The sequence below is a fragment of the Oncorhynchus mykiss genome, chromosome 27, assembly GCF_057628025.1.
Source record: "Oncorhynchus mykiss isolate SJ-2025 chromosome 27, ASM5762802v1, whole genome shotgun sequence".
In the NCBI taxonomy this organism is placed as follows: Eukaryota; Metazoa; Chordata; class Actinopteri; order Salmoniformes; family Salmonidae; genus Oncorhynchus; species Oncorhynchus mykiss.
In genome coordinates this window covers 21,574,528-21,600,521 of record NC_143048.1, presented here as the reverse complement: position 1 = coordinate 21,600,521, position 25,994 = coordinate 21,574,528, and the positions used below count along the sequence as shown (strand labels likewise).

Genomic DNA, 25,994 nt, shown 5'->3' with positions numbered 1-25,994 from the left:
TTCCCACTGTGAACCATTGAAGGTGGAGGTGTGACGGTGTGGGGGTGCTTTTCTGTTGACACTCAGATTTATTTAGAATTCAAGGCACACCAGCATGACTACCACAACATTCTGCAGCGATATGCCATCCTATCTGGTTTGCGCTTAGTGGGACTATCATTTGTTTTTCACCATAACCCAACACACCTCCAGTCTGTGTAAGGGCTATTTGACTAAGAAGGAGAGTGATGGAGACCCACTGACTTTTAACTTTTTCCACATTTTGTTACGTTACAGCCTTATTCTAAAATTGATTTAAAAAATGTGAATCCTCAGCAATCTACACACAATACCCCATAATAACAAAGCAATTTTTTTTTTAATGTTTGCAAATTTATAAAAAATAAAAAACAGATACCTTATTTACATAAGTATTCAGACTCTTTGCTATGAGACTCGAAATTGACCTCAAGTGCATCTTGTTTCCATTGATCATCCTTGAGATGTTTCTACAACTTTATTGGAGTTTACCTGTGGTGAATTCATTTGATTGGACATGATTTGGAAAAGCACACAGCTGTCTATATAGGGTCCCACAGTTGACAGTGCATGTCAGAGCAGGGGACTGTCATTTGTTTTTCAACAGGACAATGACCCAACACACCTCCAGGCTGTGTAAGGGCTATTTGACCAAGGAGAGTGATGGAGTGCTGCATCCGATGACCTGGCCTCCACAATCACCCGACCTCAACCCAATTGAGATGGTTTGGGATTAGTTGGACCGCAGAGTGAAGGAAAAGCAGCCAAAAGGGCTCAGCATTTATGGGAACTCCTTCAAGACTGTTGGAAATGCATTCCAGGTGAAGCTGGTTGAGCAAATGCCAAGAGTGTGCAAAGCTGTCAAGGCAAAGGGTAGCTAATTTGAAAAATCAAAAATATATTTTGATTTGTTTAACACTTTAGTTACTACATGATTCCATGTGTTATTTCATAGTGGTGATGTCTAAACTATTATTCTACAATGTAGAAAATAGTAAAAATAAAGAAAAACCCTTGAATGAGTAGGTGTCCAAACCTTTGACTATTACTGTACAGTCGTGGCCAAAAGTTAAGAATGACAAATATTAATTTTCACAAAGTTTGCTGCTTCAGTATCTTTAGATATTTTTGGCAGATGTTACTATGGAATACTGAAGTATAATTACAATAATTTCATAAGTGTCAAAGGCTCTTATTGACAATTACATGAAGTTGATGCAATATTTGCTGCGTTGACCCTTCTTTTTCCAAGACCTCTGCAATCTGCCCTGGCATGCTGTCAATTAACTTCTGGGCTACATCCTGATGGCAGCCCATTCTTGCATAATCAATGCTTGAAGTTTGTCAGAATTTGTGGGTTTTTGTTTGTCCACCCGACTTTGGTTTCCTGGCCATGGACCCAAAATATCGATGTTTTGTTCCCCGAGCCACTTAGTTGTCACTTTTGCCTTATGGCAAAGTGCTCCATCATGCTGGAAAAGGCATTGTTTGTCACCAAACTGTTCCTGGATGGTTGGGAGAAGTTGCTGTCAGAGGATGTGTTGGTACCATTCTTTATTCATGGCTGTGTTCTTGGGCAAAATTGTGAGTGAGCCTACTCCCTTCGCTGAGAAGCAACCCCACACATGAATGGTCTCAGGATATTTTTCCTGTTGGCATGACACAGGACTGATGGTAGCTCTCACCTTGTCTTCTCCGGACAAGCTTTTTTCCGGATGCCCCAAACAATTGGAAAGGGGATTCATCAGAGAAAATTACTTTACCCCAGTCCTCAGCAGTCCAATCCCTGTACCTTTTGCAGAATATCAGTCTGTCCCTGATGTTTTTCCTGGAGAGAAGTGGCTTCTTTGCTGCCCTTGACACCAGGCCATCCTCCAAAAGTCTTCGCCTCACTGTGCGTGCAGATGCACTCACACCTGCCTGCTGCCATTCCTGAGCAAGCTCTGTACTGGTGGAGCTCCGATCCCACAGCTGAATCAACTTTAGGAGACGGTCCTGGCGCTTGCTGGACTTTCTTGGGCGCCCTGAAGACTTCTTCACAACAATTGAACCGCTCTCCTTGAAGTTCTTGATGATGCGATAAATGGTTGATTTAGGTGCAATCTTACTGGCAGCAATATCCTTGCCTGTGAAGCACTTTTTGTGCAAAGCAATGATGACGGCGCGTTTCCTTGCAGGTAACCATGGATAACAGAGGAAGAAGAATGATTCTAAGCACCACCCTCCTTTTGAAGCTTCCAGTCTGTTATTCGAACTTAATCAGCATGACAGAGTGATCTCCTGCCTTGTCCTCGTCGACACTCACACCTGTGTTAACGAGATAATCGCTGACATGATGTCAGCTGGTCCTTTTGTGGCAGGGCTGAAATGTTATTTTGGGGGATTCAGTTCATTTGCATGGCAAAGAGGGACTTTGCAATTAATTGCAATTCATCTGATCACTCTTCATAACATTCTGGAGTATATGCAAATTGCCATCATACAAACTGAGGCAGCAGACTTAGTGAAAATTAATATTTGTGTAATTCTCAAAACTTTTGGCCACGACTGTATGTGTTGCTTCTCTTCAGTGTTCAACATGATCTGTACTGTACCTTTGAAAATCAAATATCTGTGTCCCAAATGGCATCCTTATTCCTTTATGGTGCACTACTTTTGACCAGAGCCCTATGGACCGGGTCAAAAGTAGTGCACTACATTAGAAATATGGGAAACCTCCCAAATGGCACCCTATCAATGGGTTTGCCTGTTTGTTTGTGTTCCAGTGCTTGTACCCGCTGCAGCGTGTGACAGACACAGAGCGAACGCTGTGTGAGCGTGCCCGGCAGCACTGTCTACTGGAGGAGAACAGACTATCTCACCTGGAGGAACAGACTCATCAGGCCCAACAGCAGGCAGAGGACGCCTTCAAGGAGGTCCTACTCATAGATAATATCAGCCTCTCTATCTATATGGTCCCAGTCACCTCTCTGCAATCATCATACTTATCACATTAGCACACTACGCCTGCCTATTCCCTGTATAGTGCACTACTTTTGACCAGGGACCTGACTATGTAGGGAAAAGGGGGACATTTTGATGTTTGTCTTATGTTCCTAATACTGTATGTTATGTTTCCTTGGACCTATCTAGGTGAGTCCTCTGTACCAGACTGCACTTGATGCTCTTCAGTCTCTGAGCACGTCAGACCTGGTTGAGGTGCGACGCTACAGATTTCCCCCAGATGGAGTGATAATCGTTATGGATGCCATATGCCTGTTATTCAACCGCCCACGCAACTGGGAGAGCAGCAAACAGCTGCTGGGACAGTCCAACTTCTTCCAGGTCAGGGGTCAAACGGGATGAGGCATCATTTTCTATTGGTAGAATATATAAGAGGAATTAAGAAAGTTACGAACTTACCTATTCTTTTTTTTTTTTTTTTAAAGGATACTCTTTGTAATATGCACAGTGAGTTTGCAGTGACCTACATCAAAGTTCAAGGATTATCTCCTATCAAAAGATAATATATGTATTGTCTGTTTTTTCTTAGGAGTTGGAGTTCTTTGACCGCTCCATGTTGAGCAACGACCTGTTCCGTCAGTTGGGCCAGATAGTGCCGCAACGAGCATTCTTACCGGAGTCTGTGCGAGGTGTGAGCCGGGCGTGTGAGTCCCTGTGCCGCTGGGTGAGGGCAGTGTACCAGTATGCTTGTGTCCAGCGCCACATGGCCCCCCAGGAGGCCCGGAAGAAACAGCTGGAAGTGCGCATGGCGGAGAGTCGTGCCCGACTGCGTGTGGCCAGGTGTGAAGTCCTGTTGTAATTTGGTTGAAGGACAGTAGTGTGTGTGTGATATACAGTACCAGTCAAAAGTTTGGATACCTTTTTTTATGTCACCTTTATTTAACCAAGTAAGCCAGTTGAGAACAAGTTCTCATTTACAACTGTGACCTGGCCAAGATAAAGCAGTGCGACACAAACAGAGTTTGGGCTCATCAGACCAAAGGACAGATTTCCACGAGTCTAATGTCCATTGCTCATGGGATAAACAAACATAGTCAATAACACACTAGAAAAATCTTTATACAGTGTGTGCAAATGTAGTAAGATTAGGGAGGTAAGGCAATAAATAGGCCATAGTGGCAAAATAATTACAATTTAGCATTATCACTGGAGTGATCGATGTGGAGAAGATGAATGTGCAAGTAGAGATACTGTGGTGCAAAGGAACAAAAAAATAAATAGCAATATGGGGATGAGGGAGTTGGGTGGGCTATTTACAGATGGGCTGTGTACAGGTGCAATGATCGGTAAGCTGCTCTGACAGCTGATGCTTAAAGTTAGTGAGGGAGATAAGACTCCAGCTTCAGTGATTTTTGAAATTTGTTCCAGTCATTGGCAGCAGAGAACTGGAAGGAAAGGCAGCCAAAGGAGGAGTTGGCTTCCGGGAGGACCAGTGAAATATACCTGCTGGAGTGCGTGCTACGGGTGGGTGCTGCTATGGTGACCAATGAGCTGAGATAAGGCGGGGCTTTGCCTAGCAAAGACTTTTTGATAACCTGAAGACAGTGCGTTTGGCGACGAATATGTAGCGAGGGCCAGCCAACGAGAGTGGTGGGTAGTATATGGGGCTCTGTTGACAAAACGGATGGCACTGTGATAGACTACATCCAGTTTGCTGAGTAGAGTTGGAGGCTATTTTGTAAATGACATCACTGAAGTCACAGATCGGTAGGATAGTCAGTTTTACGAGGGTATGTTTGGCAGCATGAGTGAAGGAGGCTTTGTTGTGAAATAGGAAGCCGATTCTAGATTTAATTTTGGATTGGAGATGCTTAATGTGTGTCTGGAAGGAGAGTTTACAGTCTAACCAGACACCTAGGTATTTGTAGTTGTCCAAATATTCTAAGTCAGAACCGTCCAGAGTAGAGATGCTAGATGGGCGGGCAGGTGCGGGCAGCGATCGGTTGAAGAGCATGCCTTTAGTTTTACTTGCATTTGAGAGCAGTTGGAGGCCACGGAAGGAGTGTTGTATGGCATTGAAGCTCGCCTGGAGGTTAGTTAACACAGTGTCCAAAGAAGGGCCAGAAGTATACAGAAAGGTGTCGTCTGCGTAGAGGTGGATCAGAGAATCACCAGCAGCAAGAGCGACATCATTGATGTATACAGAGAAGAGAGTCGGCCCGAGAATTGAACCCTGTGGCACCCCCATAGAGACTGCCAGAGGTCCAGACAACAGGCCCTCCGATTTGACACACTGAATTCTATCTGAGAAGTAGTTGGTGAACCAGGCGAGGCAGTCATTTGAGAAACCAAGGCTGTTGAGTCTGCCGATAAGAATGCGGTGATACACAGAGTCGAAAGCCTTGGCCAGGTCGATGAAGACGACTGCCCGGTATTGTCTTTTATTGATGGCGGTTATGATATCGTTTAGGACCTTGAGCGTGGCTGAGGTGCACACATGACCAGCTCGGAAACCAGATTGCATAGCGGAGAAGGTAAGGTAGGATTCGAAATGGTCGGTGATCTGTTTGTTAACTTGGCTTACCTACTCATTCAAGGGTTTTTCTTTATTTTTACTATTTTCTACATTGTAGAATAATAGTGTAGACATCACAACTCTGAAATAACACATATGGAATCATGTACTAACCAAAAACAGTGTTAAACAAATCAAAATGTATTTGAGATTCTTCAAAGTAGGCACCCTTTGCCTTGATGACAGCATTGCACATTCTTGGCATTCTCTCAACCAGCTTCATGAGGAAGTCACCTGGAATGCATTTCAAATCATTTCAAGGTGTGCCTTGTTAAGTTAATTTGTGGAATTTCTTTCCTTCTTAATGCGTTTGAGCCAATCAGTTGTGTTGTGACAAGGTAGGGGTGGTATACAGAAGATAGCCCTATTTGGTAAAAGACCAAGTCCATATTATGACAAGAACAGCTCAAATAAGCAAAGAGGATCGACAGCCCATCATTACATCAAGACATGAAGGTCAGTTAATCCTGTGCAATCGCAAAAACCATCAAGCGCTATGATGAAACTGGCTCTCATGAGGACCACCACAAGAAAGGAAGACCCAGAGTTACCTCTGCTGCAGACGATAAGTTCATTAGAGTTACCAGCCTCAGAAATTGCAGCCCAAATAAATGCTTCACAGAGTTCAAGTAACAGACACATCTCAACATCAACTGCTCAGAGGAGACTGTGTGAATCATGGTCTTCATGGTCAAATTGCTGCAAATAAACCAAAGCACACCAATAAGAAGAAGATACTTGCTTTGGCCAAGAAACATGAGCAATGGACATTAGACTCGTGGAAATCTGTCCTTTGGTCTGATGAGTCCAAATTTTTTATTTTTGGTTCCAACCGCCGTGTCTTTGTGAGACGCGGCGTAGGTGAATGGATGATCTCTGGATGTGTGGTGAAGATGGTGGTGTGGGGGTGCTTTGCTGTTGACACTGTCAGTGATTTATTTGGAATTCAAGGCACACTTAACAAGCATGGGTACCACAACATTCTGCAGCGATACGCCATCCCATCTGGTTTGTGCTTATTGGGACTATCATTTGTTTTTCAACAGGACAATGACCCAAGGCTGTGTAAGGGCTATTTGACCAAGAAGGAGAGTGATGGAGACCCACTGACTTTTTTTTTATTTTTCCACATTTTGTTTCGTTACAGCCTTATTCTAAAATGGATTAAAAAAAGAATTAACTATCCTACACACAATACCCCATAATGACAAAGAAAAAACATGTTTTTAGAAATGTTGGCAATTTTATAAAAAATAAAAAACAAAAACAAAAAACAAAAACAACAGAATTACCTTATTTAGATAAGTATTCAGACTCTGCTATGAGACTCAATTGAGCTCAGGTGCATCCTGTTTCCATTGATCATCCTTGAGATGTTTCTACAACTTTATTGGAGTCTACCTGTGATAAATTCAATTGATTGGAAAAGCACACAGCTGTCTATATAAAGGTCCCACAGTTGACAGTGCAAGTCAGAGCAAAAACCAAGCCATGAGGTCAAAGGAATTGTTCGTAGAGCTCCGAGACAGGACTGTGTCAGGGCACAGATCTGGGTAACGGTACCAAAAAATGTCTGCAGCATTGAAGGTCCCCTAGAAGACAGAGGCCTCCATCATTCTTAAATGTAAGAGTTTGGAACAACCAAGACTCTTCCTAGAGCTGTCCGCTCGGCCAAACTGAGCAATCGGAGAAGGGCCTGACCAAGAACCCGATGGTCACTCTGACCGAGCTCCAGAATTCTTCTGTGGAGATCGGAGAATCTTCCAGAAGGACAACCATCTCTGCAGCACTCCACCAATCAGGCTTTTATGGTAGAGTGGCCAGACAGAAGCTACCCCTCAGTAATAGGCACATGACAGCCCACTTGGAGTTTGCCAAAAGGCACCTAAAGAATCTCAGACCATGAGAAACAAGATTCTCTGGTCTGATGAAACCAAGATTGAACTCTTTGGCCTGAATGCCAAGCGTCATGTCTGGAGGAAACCTGGCACCATCCCTACAGTGAAGCATGGTGGTGGCAGTATCATGCTGTGGGGATGTTTTTCCAGCGGCAGGGACTGGAAGACTAGTCAGGATCGAGGGAACGATTAATGGAGCAAAGTACAGAGAGATCCTTGATGAAAACCTGCTCCAGAGTTCTCAGGACCTCAGACTAGGACGAAGGATCACCTTCCAACAGGACAACAACCCTAAACACACAGCCAGACAGAGCAGGAGTGGCTTCAGGACAAGTCTCAATGTCCTTGAGTGGCCTAACAATAGCCTGGACTCTAACACGATAGAACATCTCTGAAGAGACCTGAATATAGCTATGCAGCGACCCTCCCCATCCGACCTGACAGAGCTTGAGAGGATCTGCAGAGAAGAATGGGAGAAACTCCCCAAATAAGGGTGTGCCAAGTTTGTAGCCTCATACCCAAGAAGACTCGATGCTTGAATCGCTGCCAAAGGTGCCTCAACAAAGTACTGAGTGAAAGGTCTGATTACTTATGTAAATGGTTTTTTTTTTATACATTTGCAAAAATATCTAAACTTGCATTATGGGGTATTGTGTGTAGATTGGGAAAAATAATTTAATCCATTTTAGAATAAGGCTGTAATGTAACAAAATGTGGAAAAGGTCAAGGGGTCTGAATACTTTCCAAATGCACTGTATAAAGGACTAGGTCAAAAATATGCCAGTTAAGACAAGAGGATTCAAATATACCATAACTCTTAGTGCCACTATTCAACAAGGGACTAAACTTCCTCATTCGGAATGACTGGGAGTCAGTGATAGCAGCACAAAGTTCGCCATCAAAGTGAAAAATAAACACATTCGTAGTGAATTTCAGCAAGGTACTCAACAGACAAATGCCATAACTCCTTTACTGTCATTAGTCGTTTAGACGTTTTTAAAAGTATCTGCAGCCAATTAATTACTGGATATCCCTTCCGCTGATCATGTTTTCAATGCTAATCCTGTAGAATCCAGCAATGGCGCTGGTCCCATGAATTTGTGTATTTTCTAACACTTCCATATAGAATTATTGCGCTGTCTTTACCTTCCCATCGTCAAACTAGATATAAGAAGTAGGAAAGTTTGAAGATTGTAAGCATGGGAGCAGGTGGCCTTGAATAAATAACAAACGTCTAGGTATTGCGATACTACACCAGGCTGCAGGAGGAGGAGGCCCGGGAGCAGCTGGAGGACATGGAGAGACAGCAGCAGTTCCTCAGACTGGACCTGGAAGAGCTGACCACCCAGCTGCGTAAGGCTGAGACCCTGGAAAGAAAGGCTGCTGCTGCAGTACAGCAGGTCCAGTGTCACATCACTGACTGGACTGCTGCCGCAAAGGGAAGTAACACTCATACTAATACATACCAATGGATATGTCCCAAATGGAACCCTATTCCCTATATAGTGCACTACTTGGGCCCTGGTCAAAAGTTATATTGGGAATAGTTACATTACAACTCTTACTGCTATATTTTACCTACAGTAATTTATTTACATTTTAATCATATATTTTTATTTTTTAACAATAATGCAATTTTGTTTTTATTCTAGAGAATAAAGAACCATAACATGCTCCACTCCTCTCTTCTGTAGGAGACAGAAATGAATAACCAAACCATATCAGGGGACGCTCTGCTCCTGGCTGCCACAATCACCTACCTGGGTCCATTTTTGCCAGATGTACGGATGGTACTATTGGGGAAGTGGAGAGAGCTGTGTCTGTCTGGACACATTAACATCAACCCTGAGGACCCTAGGACCTCTCTACTCCCTAACCCTGCTTCCGTAGCCCCTGGGCCACCTGGGGCCCTTGAGGCCCCTCTCCATGTCCCCATCCCTATGGGAGCAGAGCTGCAGATGGCCCTGGCTAGGGCTGTAGGGGTGGACCATCGCCAGGTGCTCGGGGTGCCTCCCAGGCTGGTGCTCAAGCTGCTGCTGTGGGGATACAGAGGCCCCTGGGCTCAACACTGGCCCCTGCTGGCAGACGCTCAGCAACATGAGATGAGTGCCCAGGCCATGCTGCTGACAGGTGAGCAGCTAGGAGCCCCTAGGGGCTGATCTTAAGTAGGTTTTGTGTTTTCCTCACTAATGGTTAATGTTAGGATTGAGGGAGAGGAAGCTGATCCTAGATCTTTACCTAGGGCAGGTATTCCCAAACTGGGAAAAAAAAAAAAAACTCAATGCCATTGGGGATACGCAAAATATAAAATTGTGATTCACATAAAAAAAAATACATATATATATATATCTTTTTTAATTCACATTTTCAAACAGTCCATTTATATTTTCCAACGGGGCTATCTATACATTTGGGTTTTTTCCTCGCCTGAGTAGCTTCGTTTCACTGCCAAAAAATAAAATAAACCATTTAGTGTTCAGCGATATAACACAACAACGTCAAATACAGGTAGCCTAATCAAATAATTAACATCCAATAACATTAACCGTTACTTTCTCGCGGCCAGTGTTGCCAACTTCGCCGCTATATTTAGCGAGTATTCAGACCCCTCTAGCGACACATTTTCCAAAAAGCGACTAGCGACAAATCTAGCAACTTTTTCTGGTGTTATTGGAGACTGATGTGAATGCACATCTTCATGTTCTTACTCTTCTCAACGAGCAGCGGGTGCTGCCGTGGGCCCCACTCCCGTCCCAAAGCACTCAGACGGCCATTCTCGCGCTGCAGTCCCTCCCAGCTGCAGGAGGAGATGTTCACCCCTCCTTGTCCAGACTGCGCATGCGGGAAGCCGCTGCTGGCTGATCCCGCCCTGGCATACAATCGGGATGTGAAAGTAAAAAAAAAATAGGTACCTCCGCCAGAGTGTCTCTTTTGGGTCACTTTTTCCGGGCCCAAGCCCGGATAAAAAACAAAACAAGAATCGACAGAAGAAAGTTAATTTGTAGTTCTGAACATATATTTAAGGGTGTTTTTTACTCACTTTTTGTCTCTCCGAAGAAGTTATTCCTCTCCTACAGCGCCCGTCACAATTACGTGCACATGGCCAATTATGAAAATTAGGTGATGCAGTCATTTAGAGACTTTTAGGACAGCCAATATCTACTTTACTTACTGAGGAGTTGGCAACACTGTTTCGCGGGAATTCCACTGCTGCTCGAAAATGGATGAATGGTTAGAAAAAGTAAGGCCCGCGTCCATAGAGACAGATCTACTACCAGCAGTACTACACCTGCATCTGTTGACGACACAAGTTCTGCTTCCACAAGCACATCCAATGCTAGCATCAGTAATTCTACATGTGTTGTTAGCTTAGCTAGCATGGACACTGACAGTTGTGAATCTGATGCAGCCGAAGAGCTACTGCCCCCTTACCCGGAAAGCACCGAACAGTTGGACCATCGAAGAGGCGCAAATATGATGAGAACTATTTGGGGTTCACTTATATTGGGAGTAGTGCCTTTCTTTAGCCACAGTGTGTTATATGTGCAAAAGTACTATCTCACAAGTCGATGAAACATTCACTCTTGCGCAGACATTTAGAAACAAAACATGCCCATTTAAAAATAAGCCACAGGATTTTTTTTGAGCGAGAATTAAGACGACTTTTGAGTAGCAATACATGTATAAAAGCAACAGATACCATTCATAAGAAGGGGCTAGAAGCGTCTTTGCTACCGAGTGGCATGGACAAAGCAAGCCCCATACAATTGTGGAGGACTTAATTCTTCCTGCTGCAGCGGATATGGCTGTGACAATGCTGGGGAAAAAGGCCAAAAAAACTATACAGACAATGCTTTCATCAAACAACACTGTTTCATGACGCATCAGTGACATGGCAAGAGATGTTTTGAAACAACTGCTTTGCATACAAGCCAGTAAATTCTATGCGTTACAGTTGGATGAGTCAACAGACGTGGTGGGCCTGGCACAGCTCCTGGTATATGTCCATTATGTTTATGGGGGGTCAATTAAGGAAGACCTCCTGCAAACCAGTACAACAGGAGAGGATATTTTTAAAGTACTGGACAGCTTTGTGACATCAAATGGACTTTGGTGGTCAAGATGTGTTGGTATCTGTACTGATGGCGCAAAAACCATGACAGGGAGACATAGTGGAGTGGTAACGCGTGTGCAAGCAGTTGCTCCCAACATCACTTGGGCACACTGCAGCATCCACCGAGAAGCTCTTGCTGCCAAGGGAATTCCTGACAGTTTGAAAGACTTTGGACACTACAGTGAAAATGGTTAACTTTGTTAAAGCAAGGCCCCTGAACTCTCGTATTTCCTACACTATGCAATATGGGCAGCGACCATATAACGCTTTTACAACATACAGAAGTGCGCTGGGCAAAGTGTTGACACGTATTTTTTAATTGAGAGACAAGCTTAAAGTTTTCTTTTACTGACCATAATTTTCACTTGTCTGACCACTTGCATGATGACGAGATTCTCACACAACTGGCCTATCTGGGATATGTTTTTTTCTCGCCTTAATGATCTGAATCTAGGATTACAGGGACTCTCCACCACTATATTCAATGTGCGCGACAAAATTGTGGCTATGATTAAGAAGTTGGAGCTCTTGTCTGCATTAACAAGGACAACACACAGGTCTTTCCATCATTGTATGATTTTTTTTGTTTGCAAATTAACAAGCTTATGTACAATGCCAAATGTGATATAGCGAAGCACCTGAGTGAGTTGGGTGCGTATTAACGCAGGTACTTTCCCGAAACCGATGACACAAACAACTGGATTCGTTATCCCTTTCATGCCCTGCCTCCAGTCCACTTACCGATATCTGAACAAGAGAGCCTCATCGAAATTACAACAAGCGGTTCTGTGAAAATGTAATTTACTCAAAAGCCACTGCCAGATTTCTGGATTGGGCTGCGCTCAGAGGATCCTGCCTTGGCAAATCATGCTGTTAAGACACTGATGCCCTTTGCAACCACGTACCTATGTGAGAGTGGATTCTTGGCCCTCACTAGCATGAAAACTAAATACAGGCACAGACTATGTGTGGACAATTATTTAAGACTGAGACTCTCTCCAATACAACCCAACATTGCAGTTATGTGCATCCTTTCAATCACACCCTTCTCATTAACCTGTGGTGAGTTATTTACAATTGTTGATGAACAAATAAGGATTTATATGTAAGATGGTTAAATAATGAGCAAAATTATTGATTATATTATTATTTGTGCCCTGGTCCTATAAGATCTCTTTGTCACTTTCCACGAGCCGGGTTGTGACAACTCACACTCATTCTTATGTTTAATAAATGTATTGTATAGTGTGTGTGGCAGGCTTACAATGATGGCAAAAAACAACATTTGTGAATGCGCTGACCATGGTGCTAGAGGGGGTCCACAGCATAAAACGTTTGGGAACCACTGACCTAGGGGAAACGTCACAGTTAAGGTCAAACAAAAACTGATTTGTCCATTTTGTGTTTGAGAAATGCTGATTGTGTATGTTGCTTCCCCATCAGGGCATCTTCCAGGTGACGACACCACAGCTCAGAGGGAGGGAGAGTATGAACTTGTGGTCAGTGCTGATGACCCAGACCTACTGGACAAAGTCAGGCAGGGTTCAGAGAAAGGTGAGCTAATGGAGTTAGTACATATTGTGCTGGAGGAACATTTTGATGTTTGTGAGACTGATACTTGTTCCTTTCCTTGAGGGGCTTTACTCTTAGTCCCTCACTCACATCATGTTGTGAGCCTGGTGGTCCCAGATGTGGTCCAGTATGGTTCAGTTGGTAGAGCATGGTGCTTGCACCGCCAAGGTTGTGGGTTCGATTCTTGGGGCCAACCATACGTAAAATATATGCAAGCATAACTGTAATTCGCTTTGGATAAAATGGCATATATTAGCTGTGTGTGCTCTTGCAAACAACATTTGTCACTGTCAACATGACTTGAGTGAAATTATGCCACAAACAGACTAAGGCTATCATTTTGTTTCCGCGCAGGATTGAGGGTGTTGGTTACCCACGTGGAGCGAGCAGTCCCCAGCCCAGAGTTCCTGGAGGTGTTGATGCGGCCGGCAGGGAGCCATTCTCCTGGTCTGAGACGACCTGTTCAGACAGCCCATCCAGAGTTTTGCCTGTTCCTCAGCACTCCACTACCAGTCAGACTCATACTCAATGGTAGGAAATATATATACCAGTACATACTTTTCTTTCTGCTCATGAACGTAGTAGTCTGAGCCAGAACGGCCTATAGGGCAGGAGCCTATATCCTGTTTCTATAGCGTGAGGCAGCTTGATGTACAAGTACACCACCTCCCTGAACAGGACCCAATGAAAGTTCTAGGTTACTACATTAATTCTCCATTGTGTCCCCACAGAGATCCACCCGTCTATCCTGTCTGAGGTGTATGTCATTGACCTCTCTCTGAGCTCCACTGAGGTGCAGGAGCTCATGTTGACAGAGCTGGTGCAGTCCGAGTGTCTGGAGCTGTGGGTTCAGCACTGTCTCGTCAACACCGACAAGAAGGCACTGCAGGACAAACTGTGCCAGGAAGAGGTGACCCAATAAGAATGAGACCTATATTTCTCTGGCTTTAGAATATAGTATATTACTCTGTGCTATACTATATGTGCATCCCAAATGACACCCTATTCCCTATATAGTGCACTACTTTTAACCAGAGTCCTGTACACTATATAAGGAATAGGGTGCCATTTGGGAATCACAATATGGGTTTATAGCAAAGGATTTATTCCCTTTATTCCCTCTCCCCAGGTCTCTCTAATGGAGTACATCCTCCAGTCCTTCACCCCTCTGCTGCAGGACCCTGAGTTCCTCCCCCGGGTGTCAGCCTGTCAGACAGCTTCCCAGAAGCTGCAGGCTGAGATTATGGAGCTGAGCCTGGAGCTGGAGCGCCACAAGCCCCTCCTGGCTGACTTCCACAGAGTGGCAGGGCTGGCCACAGCCCTCTACCAGGCCCTGCAGGAGGTGGCACGCCTCTCCCCCTTCTACTTGTTCCCCCTGAGGAACTTCCTGTTCGCTGTGAGGGGGACGTTAGTCCTGAAGGGCCGACCTGATGTTACCTTTAGTGGAGAGGTAGTGACAGGGGCAGTCATGGCAGAGATCACACACAGGATGGTATCTCACCTGTTGGCCCAGTACCGGCCCTGCCTGTTCCAGAGCCATGCAACGCTGCTGAGGCTCCTGGTGTCTGTGGCTCTGTTCCTGCACAACGAGGGCTGCTCGGAGGTGGAGCGGTTGGCATTCCTCAGGGGCCTAGGAGATATGGACCTCCCAGTAGATGCTTCCACACCAGTCTCACCTCCACCATCTACCTCTCCATCTCAGCATCATGTGCTCCCCAGCTGGGTGCCTCCTCACACCCACACAGAGGTCCTCCGGCTACACAACATCCCAGCCTTCACAGGGCTGCTCTCATCCCTGGCCACCTCTCCCAGCCAGTGGCAGGAGTACCTGCGCTTCCCCTCCTCCACAGTGGTGGGGCCTGTCCCCTGTCACTCTCACTCCCACCTGTCCACTCTGCAGAGGGCTCTCCTCTGGAAGACCATGCTGCCCCACTGCCTGGCTGCTGTGGCTGAGGACCTGGCTGCCTGTCATCTGGGCCAGCCCGTGCGGTCAGCGGTAGCTGGGGCCCCTCACACCGGCTCCCCAGAGGCCCTCTCCCGCTTCCTGAACAAACACAATGGGCCAGTCATAATCACACTCCCAGGCCCAAGCAGAGATGGTTGGGCTAGCATCCAACCACTTCACTGGCTGAAACAAGTGTCCCAGTACCAAACAGACAAAAGAGGGGTAATGCTTATGTCTTACTTACACAAACATACCTTTTGTGTTCAATTTAAATCAGATTGCCATTATATCCAGCATTCCAGTTTTGTGTAATAATCTTCTAAATGACTGTTGATTTCAGGTGAAAGTCATATCATTTGGAGCTAAATGCCAGAAGGAGGTCATCCTCTCAGCACTGAAGATAGCTGTTCATGATGGCAATTGGCTGGTCTTTAACAACTGTCATCTGTTAGACCAATGGGATGACGAAGTGGTGTGTCAACTCAATCAGTTGATATCCTGTGCAGCCAAAGGTGAGAATCACAATAATAATCACCAATCTTATCCACCCTGTGTAATCTCATATCTAATCCTATTATAATTTCCAGGGCACCAAACAGATGTGGAGACAGAGGGCCTCATTCCAGTTGGGCTGTGTGCAGGTAGTCGGGTCCACCCACGCTTCAGACTTTGGTTTATCACACGAGGATACAACCCACTCTCCATCCCAGGTACTCAATAGAACATACTATCACAGACACCTATTTTTCTATGACTGTTAAGTCTTAGGATACTTCCCAAATGCCACCCTATTCAAAATATATTGTGAACTACTTTTGACCAGAGCTCTATGGGCGCCTGGTCAAAGATTAATGGCTCTATTCAATCGGTGTCGCAGAATTTCTGCACAAAAGCCCAATTGAAATTTAAAGGGAATGTTCCCACATTGGCGGAGATTGCATTCATGGTAAACACTGCATGTCGGGTCAATCGGAAATTACCTTTCCATTTCTATCACACTGGGCACCTGTGGGACAGTTGTTGGGGGGGCTCAAGGTCACAACGGCAGGCAATGGCATCTAGGCTTTGATACCAGCAACACTCCGAATGCCAGCTCACTTCACGTCAGATTTTTTTCCATCAGACCCAGGATTCAAACTGGCAAATCTCTGGTTGCTGGCTCGACTCTCTAACCATTACCCCTGGGGGGTGGGGGTGCTATTTGGGATGCATGGCCAAGTCATAAATACTATATAGACTGTATAGGGTGCCATTTGAAACTAATTGTCCTCTCCCCCTGGCAGCGTCAATGAGAGTGTGTGCGCTGCGTCTGGTCTGTGACTCTCCTTGGGATGTGAAGGAGGAGCTGTGCTCTTCTCTGCGTCAGGTTGTGTCTGTCACTTCGTCTGCCCCAACCTCTGGTGTCACAGCCTGCACCATGGAACCCATGCTGCGCTCTGCCATCCTGCACTCTGTCCTGCTGCAACGACAGGCATACAAACACCTAGGCCAGGGAAACATCTATCACTGGTGAGATGACTATATATTGGTTATCATGATGACAGATGATACAAAGCCCTGCGACAGGCTAGTGTCCTGTCAAGGGGGTGTACCTGTACATCACAGGAGGCTGCTGAGGCTCATAATAATGGCCGGAACAGATCTGATGGAATGTCATCAAACACCTGGAAACCATGTTTTGATACCATTCCACTCCCATCATTACCAAGAGCCCGTTCTCCAAAATGAAGGTCCCACCAACCTCCTGTACTGTACATCAAGCTGCCTCACGCTACAGAAACTGGAGAAACAGCTCATGCCCTATGGGCCATTCTGGCTCTGACAAAGCTTACTTACTCTCATGATAGATGATGAATAGGACATATTATTACCACAACATTGGTTATATGCATGTTAAGGACGTTTTAATTTTTTTTCTCAAGGACTCAGGAGGACCTGCTGGCGCTGGTGGATGCTCAAGTCCGTATCGCCAAAGTGTGTGGCAACCCAACTGGGGCGCTGGAGTACATAGCAGGTAACGTTGCTTTCTCTACTTAGACCTTATGTAACAGTTGAGGACTCCCTGGTAACTAATTAAATGAAGAACCATTCCATAAATTGAAATGGATTTGTCAATGGTAAACATACTGTTCATATTCTGTGAAAATACGAGTACATAATTTCTTGGGAATGCATCCCAAATAGCACCGTATTCCCTACATAGTGTACTACTTTTGACCAGAGCCCTCATCAAAAGTAGTGCACTAAATAGGGAGCCATTTGGGACAAAGATTTGATTTTGACCTTTGTGCTCTGGTTTGTTGATAGCCAACCTGGTGTATGGAGGCCATGTGGCAGACCTGGCAGACCTGGCGGCAGTGGAGAGTGTGTCTAGGGCCTGTCTCAGAGCAACACCTCCTCTCTGGGGCAGTGGGCCTCACACTCTCTCCGATATCATCCACATACCTAGCCGCTGTGGTACTGAAACACTTCACTATTAACCAGCTTCAATGCCACAACAGACCCTACTTACATCACTAACAAAATATATGTACTATATTAAAGACTAACTCATATCCTATGAATTTGAAGTACATTACCCTACTTACATGTTCAATCTTCAGCAGTCAGTCATAGGAATCTGTTCTTCTGAGTAAATTAGGAACATTTATTTTGCCATCTCTGCAGACTTATCAGGCCTGCTGCAAAGTCTGGAGCAACGTGTTCAGGCTTTGGCCAACACCAGCGACCCCTTGGTGTTGGGCTTTAGTGCTGGTTTGGCAGAAGAGCTGGTGAAGGTTCACAGCCACACCCTGAACACCCTGCTTCAAGACTCCCAGAAGCCCTTTGGCAGGGTCAGGAGCACCAACAAGCTGACCCACCCTGCTCTGCTGCCAGACTTCACCCAGGCCAGGGACCGACTACTGGCCCTAAAGGAAAGTCTGGGACGCAAGGATGACATCAGGGTTGTGAGTGTTGGAGCTCCATCCCTGGGACCCCTACGCTACTTCCTCCAAGCAGAGTGGGACGGACTGGTTGATGTGGTTTCCTCCCTGCATTCTGAGTTTAACCAGCCCATGCGAAACAGCAAGCCTACTGTCTCCTCTCTCCTGACCGTCTCAAGCCTGTTCCGCTTAGAAAGGAGAGCGGAGCTGCTCAAGGCATACCTATGTGATAAGGCCACCAATGGTCCTTCCCATGCGTACCGCCTGTCTGCCTTCTCCAACGCCAGGGGCTTTCTGGGCGCGTTAATCAGGGAGGCTGCCCATGCTAAGCAGAGGGACATCAGCAACATCTCTCTTCATTTCCAAGTACAATAATCTCTAAACTGCCTCACAAAGCTACAAGTACCACTCATTTTTATTGGATTAGACCTACTAAAAATGATATTCCATTTATTGCTTTTACTTTGTCTTGCTAGGTGCTCAGTGCTGCAACATCCCCAGCCTCTCTTCCCCTGAGCGGTGTATATCTGTGTGGACTAGAACTGAGAGGGGCACTGTGGGATACGCGGCTAGGAGCCCTGCAGGACACGCTCTCCCCCCAGCCCTGCCTGCTCCCCCTCCTCTGGGTCAGAGCACGGGTGAGGAACACAGACACTGTCCGAGCCCCAGACAGCCCCCCCTGCAACGCCTCCTCCCTGCCCCTCTACCACTGTCCCCTCTATCTGGACGGAGAGCATGGGGACAGTAGATACTGGGAACTGGCTGAGAATAACATTATCACTCGTGTCCCTCTATTGGCAAAGCTAGATCCTGTGCTATGTACACTAAGAAGAGTGAGGCTTGTGAGTACCCTGTGAGACTAGACTGCAGAATTCAATGCTGCGATTATACTGACGCACTTATTTCTAGACACAGACAAGGTTTTTACAGACTTAAAAATAATTCCTCTTGCTTTTTAAATCTGAAATTGTGCATAAGACTTAATGCAATGGTATATTTTTTATTAAATCAAAATAAATGTAATGTCAACAACTTTTGAACATGTTTTGTCTTTGAAATAGACATTTGAAAGCCCATAAAAGGTTTGAGAATATCAACAACCCTTGAAACATTGTTTGGGGGTCAAAACTACCAGCTCATCTATGAAAGTTATTCTCATGTTTACAGTAACAACCAGCAGAAGAGCCCTTTTATGTTACTGTCCATCCTGCTTGCCTCGTCACTGACTTCTCTCCCGGAGGTATGTCCCAAACGGCACCCTATTCCCTATATAGTGCACTACTTTTGACCAGAGAACTATGGGCACTGGTCAAAAGCAGTGCAGTATAAAGGGAATAGAGTGCCATTTGGCATGTACATTTGGAACTGTTTCTCCCATGTTGCCCTCATCGTTTCTTGTACACACAAGGCCTCAGCTCCAGTCCTCCTGCCTTCTTTATCCTCTCTGGAGCTTCTGCGATCTTCTCAAACTCAAAGGAGTAAAAGTGGCTACTCTCTGTGTCCTAAGGAGGGAGCAAAATGAATAGGGTAGGTTATTGTAACAATATATCACATAAAACATGCACCATCGCTGTTTACTATGATTACTGCCTTACCTTTGTGACCAACTTGAATCCCAGGCTGGACAAAGCACCCATGAAGTTCCGCACATTCTCAAATCTGCTTGCCACCTCTGCTATTTTCAGGATACCCCTGCAAAAAAAGACCCAAAGTGTTGATGACGAAAACATATAGAACCAGTCAAAGGTTTGGACACCTACTCATTCCAGGGTTTCTCTTTATTTTTACTATTTTCTACATTGTAGAATAATTTAGAATTATTTCAAACTATGAAATAACACATGGAATCATGTAGTAACCAAGTGTTAAACAAATCTAAATATATTTTATATTTGAGATTCTTCAAAGTAGCCACCTTGATGACAGCTTTGCACACTATTGGCATTCTCTCAACCAGCTTCATGAGGTAGTCACCTGGAATGCATTTCATTTAAAAGGTGTGCCTTCTTAAAATATATTTTGTGGAATTTCTTTCCATCTTAATGCATTTGAGCCAATCAGTTGTGTTGTGACAAGGGGGGGTGTATACAGAAGATGTCCATATTATGGCAAGAAAAGCATTACTTCAAGACATGGTCAGTCAATCCGAAAAACGTCAATAACTTTGAACCAGCCAAAAAAACAAGCGCTATGATTGAACTGGCTCTCAGGAAAGGAAGACCCAGAGTTACCTACCTCCGCAGAGTTACGTTCATTAGAGTTAGCTGCACCTCAGATTGCAGCCCAAATAAATGCTTCACAGAGTTCAAGTAACAGACATCTCAACATCAACTGTTCAGAGGAGACTACGTGAATCAGGCCTTCATGGTTGAATTCCTGCAAAGAAACCACTACTAAAGGACACCAATAAGAAGAAGAGACTTGCTTGGGCCAAGAAACACAAGCAATTGAAGACAGACCGGTGGAAATCTATCCTTTGGTCTGATGAGTCAAATTTGAGATTTTGGGTTCCAACTGCCGTCTTTCTTTGGGAGACAGAGACTAGGTGAACGGATTATCTCTGTATGTTCCCACCGAGAAACATGGAGGTGGTGTGATGGTGCTTTGCTGGTGACACGGTCAGTGATTTGTTTAGAATTCAAGGCACACTTAACCAGCATGGATACCACAGCATTCTGCAGCGATACACCATCCCATCTGGTTTGCACTTAGTGGGACTATCATTTGTTTTTCAACAGGACAATGACCCGAAACACACCTCCAGGCTGTCTAAGGGCTATTTGACCAAAAAGGAGAGCCATGGAGTGCTGCATCAGATGACCTGGCCTCCACAATCACCAGACCTCAACCCAATTGAGATGGTTTGCAATGAGTTGGACTGCAGAGTGAAGGAAAAGCAGCCATCAAAGTGTTCAGCATGTGTGGAAACTCCTTCAAGACTTTTGGAAAGGCATTCCTCATGAAGCTGGTTGAGAGAATGCCAACAGTGTGCAAAGATGTTGTCAAGGCAAAGGGTGGCTACTTTGAAGAATCTAAAATACATTTTGAATTAACTTTTTTTTTCTTACTACATGATTCCATATGTGTTATTTCCCAGTTTGTCTTCTATTATTCTACAATGTAGAAAATAGTAAAAATAAAGAAAAACCATTGAATGAGTAGGTGTGTCAAGTGTTGACTGGTATTGTATAAATACAGAAAATAAGTGGGAACACCTTCTACCCCGACATAGCTCTGTTTTTCTGCATAATATCGCTTACCCCATCACCAGCACACGGTTAGCCTCAACTAGGAAATCCCCAAGATTGGTCCCCATAAGAGAGAGACAGAATACAGCTATGTCCACAGTGCCATCCTTGAGAGGTACCTGCAGACAGGTGGGAAAACAATAGACATTATTACAGAAAGAACACAGACTGCATAGGAAAACAGGCATGGATGAAAGAACACATTCAGCATCAAGGTAAAGTTGGACTCACATTAGCCATGTCACAGACAGTTACATGGTCACTGATAAGTGCCAAGTCAAAACTGTGCACTTCGTTCTTCACGCTCAGCGCAATTTTGCAGTCGCCGCAGCCAAAATCTGCCACCACCAGAGAGGCAGGCCTAGAATCAACACAAATGGTCTTACAAAGAAAGCCACACACTATTTCAATGTGGATCCCCCACCCCAGAACCAAGACAAGAAAAATACAAAAAGTATGCAAACAGACTTATTGCAAATACTGAAAGTATGTTCGGGTCAGAGAGGCATAACACAACTCACTTTTGGCGTATGTAGGAGATTATGGCGTCAACAGGATTAGCTGGCCAGCGCTGGACCTGTGCCGTGAAGCCCCTGTGGTAGATGCCGAAGGCCTCGGGATCCTGTCTGAACATGCGTTTAGCCTCCCCACTAGACGTGGTGTACAGAACCTCGTTAATATAACGGAACCGCGCTGACTCCAAACGCTGCTCCATGCGGGACCTCAGAGCAGCCGAGCGGTCTGCAGAAGCCTCTTTCATCTCTATGGTGAGTGTCTCCTCCTGCTCTGCAGGTAGCTTTTTCTTTTCCGGGCTCTGGCCATGGAGCATTCTCCTGAGCTTCTCTCTCCTGCGGTCCTGCTCTTTGCTCTCCTCCTGTTTCCTTCTCTTACTGCCATGCAGCTCTGGGTTCTGCTCCTCCCTAACCATCTGAAGTTTCTCCTCTTCACCTGGGGGTTTAGAGTTACCGAGTGGCACTGCTTTTACTTGACTGCCCCCCTTGCTCTTTTTCTGTGAAAAGTTCTTATTGTTTTGGACTGTTACTGTGCCTGGAGTGGAAGCAATCTCTTTTCCCTCAGGAACCTTTTTACTTTTCTGTGTTTTACGCTCACCCTCTTTCTGCGGTTTGTTTTTCTTTGTCTGGCGTTGCGGTGTCTGGACAACCGCTGTTTCCCTGTTCACATCAGATGCTGCTTTTGGTCCATCTTCTGTGTCCTTTTGCACAGAGGTCTCTCGTGGAGTGGTATTCTCTCCATTTTGAATTTTGAACTTGTTTTTACATTTCTTCTTGTTCTTCATCTTGTTTTTCCATTGCTTTCGGTTTAATCTTTCAATCTCAGCATCTGCTGCAGCTTTTTCTTCATCCTTGATAGATTTTGAATCTTGTTTACTACCGCCCTGAATGGACTCTGTATTCTTTACCTTTTTGAACTCTAGGAAATAGAGAAAGACAACCTCAAACATCTTTTCAACTTAAGACAATCCTGTTTACTCAATTGACAGTTGCTTGTGAAACAACTCACCTGCTTTTAGTGGTTTCTTTGCTTTTATTAGCTGCTTAACAACAGGCACTGCAGCCTTCGCCTTGGTACCCAGATCTCCAATGACCTCTGCCTCTTCTCCTGAAGCGGCTACTTTCTTGCGTCCTCTTTTGCTTCTTTTCTTCTTCCTCTTGGTGTGTGGTGTCAGTATGTCCTCTATATCGCTGTCACTGCCTGCTTCATGAGGGGCACTATTGCTCTTGTTCCAGTTTGGTACTGACCCCAGTGTTTGGAGGGTCCGTAACAAACTCTTTTTCTTCCCAATACTTTTTGGCTGTTCGGAAAAGCATAATGACAGTGTCAAACCGAATACCAGTGTAAACCTAAATGTAACCCTCTATTTGAATATGTGGTCACTGGCAGAGTGAGTTATGCCTGGCTTGGCTTACATAGGTACATTTAATTATAAAGAAGATTGAGATGGCATCTAACCGTGATATTGGTCCTTTCAGACAGTTTGAAACTGCTGATGACCGTCTTGGTCAGAACTTTGGCTTCTGGGTCATCGTTCCACTCATCCTCCTCTGCAAACAACATGCTTCACCAGCACTGTAACTAAAACGGTAATGCACAGTGAGCAAGTAAACAAGAACGCACGTGTATTAGAATAAATGGTCTCTAGACTTGTGTGATTTGTTTTTCAGTACTGGCAGTAGATTCCAGAAAAGCTGACAACGCTAACCTGCTTATATCGAACAAGCTAACTAGCTAGCCTTCGCTAGCGTTATATCAGACTACCTTATTTGGCAGCCATACGTCAAAACTGCTAGCAACGTTCATTGCGATGCAGAGAAGACAACTTCACTCACCTGTCAGATTACTTATCAAAACGAGATATTACTGGACTTAATTGAATCGATCCAATGTGTATGTTTAGAAGGTAATCGGTGGATATCGCCAATTTAGTTAAGCCACGTTAGGCTCGCGCGTGGCCGTTCCAAAACAGGCGCATGTGAATGACGCAAGTCTCTCCGCAATGGTTGATGGTATATGAGTCTTATCTGGGTTTTTTGACTATAAATGGAGCACACAAAAATACGATAATAATAATGAAGCAATGGAAATACGAAATGAACCTTTATTACATAAGAGGCAGAGTTGTACAAAATAAATGGCCCGTGGTTATCCTGTTCTCTAATGTGCTGATTTGACAACACTGTTGGGTGACATATTGAAAACTGTATGTGATTCTGTAACGGTCCTAAAACCTGTAGAGAACGGTTGCAGAGGCCCTCCAGTGGCAATATTTACTCAAGACAAAAACGTTGATAAGTATGAAACTAAAAGATAAATATACCACTAAAAGAAAACATAGCATAAAACATCTGCATTAGTAGACATTTGATATGACTACAATAATTCATTATCTGCACCTAGTCCATTATTGATGTATGTTTAAATATAATAATAATAAATGCCATTTAGCAGACACTTCTATCCAAAGTGACTTACAGTCATGCATGCATACATTTTGCATATGGGTGGTCCCAGGAATCAAACCCACTACCCTGGTGTTACAAGCACCATGCTCTACCAGCTGAGCTACCAAGGACCATGTTTGACCCTGAACTCTCAGATTTCTGTGTTGTAAAACATTGTTCAGAACAACACCTGTGCAGTTTATTATAACAGACAGGCTTTTAACCCCTGAGTGGAGATTATTCTATCCTGGTCAGTCCAATAACTGAGTCTTTCTTCCCCTGAGGATAAGTGTCCAATGTCCTCCTCTCTCACAATGCTTTGCCTTGTTGCCGCTCCTGTTTTCTCTGTAGGTAGCGAGCACGGGCATCACTCACAGAGCTTTCATCGTTCCGTTTCTCCAATTTCTTGAACACGTCTTCAGCAGACCCCCCTGTAAATAAATCAAACACACAGAATAACCTCTATTAGATTGTCAAGCAGACACAACAAGCATACGGATCACCTGGGGGGCCTGGAAGGAACAGAAGAGGCACTACAGTAACTTAGCTTGTCCAATAGGAATGCTCATTACATTTTCCATTTAAAAAATCTTTGCTCCAATTAGAGGATTTTGAATGATAAAGGAGCAGCTACAGAAACAAATGTCATAATTTTTTTCTATACCAGTGAATTCATACTCATCACCAGAGTCCATCACCCACCAGTTTGTCTTTTAGCTGCTTCCTTGGTCACCCACTTGGCCACCTCCTCGTCCGTCACCTCCTCTCTGGCCACGCTGCTCAGCTCGTACACATCCACCTCATGGAGCTTAGGAAGCAGGTCCTTTACCCAGTCATAGCGGATGGGGCACACCGTCCGGATGTAAATCCGCGAAGTGACCAGCAAATCATGGAAGATCACCCAGTCCAGCTGGGCCTCCTGGTCAAAGAGCTATGGGGAGGGGGAATCAGGTTATCACACAGAGCGATGGGGACTGATGTGTAAAATGCATTTTGGGGATTTTATGGAGTGTTCTGAATTGATCAGAATATAGTCCTGGAAGTCTTTACCGTTGATGATGGATGAATGTGAACCATGGATCCATGCCCATCCATTGTGCAAAACACCTTCCCAACTGACCTGAGAGAACTCAAAAATGTTGTGGTTATCTTTCTTGACTTTTTAACATAACTGGGATTTTTTTTTTTTTAAACAAGCCGTACCTTCTTGCCACATTGGTGAAGTAACCAGTGCATAGACATCTCCTGAACAGCTCACTCTTATTTCCATTAAACTTCTCCATAGGGAAATCTCTCTTCTGGAAACGACACACATACCCTGATTATAAATCTGTACATATAATGGTCAGAGCTTCACATCATAGTTTTAGCCACACCAAAACTAATAAGATATGTAAACAAACAACAAACTGACCTTTTGTAGTCTTAGGAGGATCTCTCTGAGCTGGGTCTCCACGCTGAAGGCTGACTTTAGCGCCCTCCAGTGTATATAGTTGTCTTTACACCATGCTGAAGGGGCATCACTACAGTAGGCAGCAAAACAAGCTCACGTTAGATGGAGACCCATGAACATGAATGCAGTGAACATATAATTGAGCCTATTAAATACATTAAGAGGAGTTAATATTGTAAACCTGGCCTTGCACTTCTCAAACACACTGAGCAGCATGGTGAAGTCATTACAGCTGCCCGCCTGCACACCCAACTGCCTGTGCTTCTTATCTGCCTCCTTCTGCTTCTCTGGATGGCCTGCAGAGAGAGCAATGTCAAACATTTAGATTAGAACCATGATGCATA

General features: G+C 44.8%; 3 protein-coding genes across 5 annotated transcripts in view; 1 reads left to right on the top strand and 2 right to left on the bottom strand.

The window, feature by feature from the left end:
- The window catches only part of dnhd1 (dynein heavy chain domain 1), a 47,613-nt gene extending 28,594 nt beyond the window's left edge, over positions 1-19,019 (top strand). The window contains exons 27-42 of the mRNA XM_090223461.1: positions 2,784-2,933; positions 3,151-3,342; positions 3,551-3,801; positions 8,693-8,871; positions 9,127-9,564; positions 12,992-13,102; positions 13,475-13,651; positions 13,852-14,030; positions 14,250-15,287; positions 15,406-15,577; positions 15,653-15,775; positions 16,349-16,574; positions 16,988-17,079; positions 17,373-17,522; positions 17,733-18,355; positions 18,466-19,019. Of these exons, the coding sequence (XP_090079587.1) occupies positions 2,784-2,933; positions 3,151-3,342; positions 3,551-3,801; positions 8,693-8,871; positions 9,127-9,564; positions 12,992-13,102; positions 13,475-13,651; positions 13,852-14,030; positions 14,250-15,287; positions 15,406-15,577; positions 15,653-15,775; positions 16,349-16,574; positions 16,988-17,079; positions 17,373-17,522; positions 17,733-18,355; positions 18,466-18,846 (4,482 nt within the window). The 3' untranslated portion in view covers positions 18,847-19,019. The remainder of the gene's footprint in view (positions 1-2,783; positions 2,934-3,150; positions 3,343-3,550; positions 3,802-8,692; positions 8,872-9,126; positions 9,565-12,991; positions 13,103-13,474; positions 13,652-13,851; positions 14,031-14,249; positions 15,288-15,405; positions 15,578-15,652; positions 15,776-16,348; positions 16,575-16,987; positions 17,080-17,372; positions 17,523-17,732; positions 18,356-18,465) is intronic.
- Positions 18,974-23,904, bottom strand: rrp8 (ribosomal RNA processing 8). Its single transcript, XM_021587949.3, has 8 exons — positions 23,586-23,904; positions 23,209-23,331; positions 22,759-23,050; positions 21,759-22,668; positions 21,469-21,598; positions 21,250-21,356; positions 19,585-19,681; positions 18,974-19,491 (listed from the first exon to the last, which is right to left on the bottom strand). The coding sequence occupies exons 2-8, from the start codon at positions 23,311-23,313 to the stop codon at positions 19,375-19,377; spliced, it is 1,758 nt and encodes a 585-aa protein (XP_021443624.3). The 5' UTR covers positions 23,314-23,331; positions 23,586-23,904; the 3' UTR covers positions 18,974-19,374.
- The window catches only part of dhx40 (DEAH-box helicase 40), a 39,928-nt gene continuing 37,774 nt past the window's right edge, over positions 23,841-25,994 (bottom strand). For all 3 annotated transcript variants that reach the window (XM_090223573.1, XM_021587948.3, XM_021587947.3), the window contains 6 exons: positions 25,832-25,946; positions 25,612-25,720; positions 25,401-25,495; positions 25,248-25,317; positions 24,900-25,128; positions 23,841-24,628 (listed from right to left, as the gene is read on the bottom strand). In XM_090223573.1, the coding sequence (XP_090079699.1) occupies positions 24,507-24,628; positions 24,900-25,128; positions 25,248-25,317; positions 25,401-25,495; positions 25,612-25,720; positions 25,832-25,946 (740 nt within the window). In that variant the 3' untranslated portion in view covers positions 23,841-24,506. The remainder of the gene's footprint in view (positions 24,629-24,899; positions 25,129-25,247; positions 25,318-25,400; positions 25,496-25,611; positions 25,721-25,831; positions 25,947-25,994) is intronic.

Coding starts and splice junctions, on each gene's coding strand:
- rrp8 (XM_021587949.3), bottom strand. CDS start 23,313: ATGTTGTTTGCAGAGGAGGATGAGTGGAACGATGACCCAGAAGCCAAA. Junction 22,669..22,758: donor AAAGAAACCACTAAAAGCAG/GTGAGTTGTTTC, acceptor TCTATTTCCTAG/AGTTCAAAAAGGTAAAGAAT. Junction 19,682..21,249: donor AACCGTGTGCTGGTGATGGG/GTAAGCGATATT, acceptor CTTTTTTTGCAG/GGGTATCCTGAAAATAGCAG.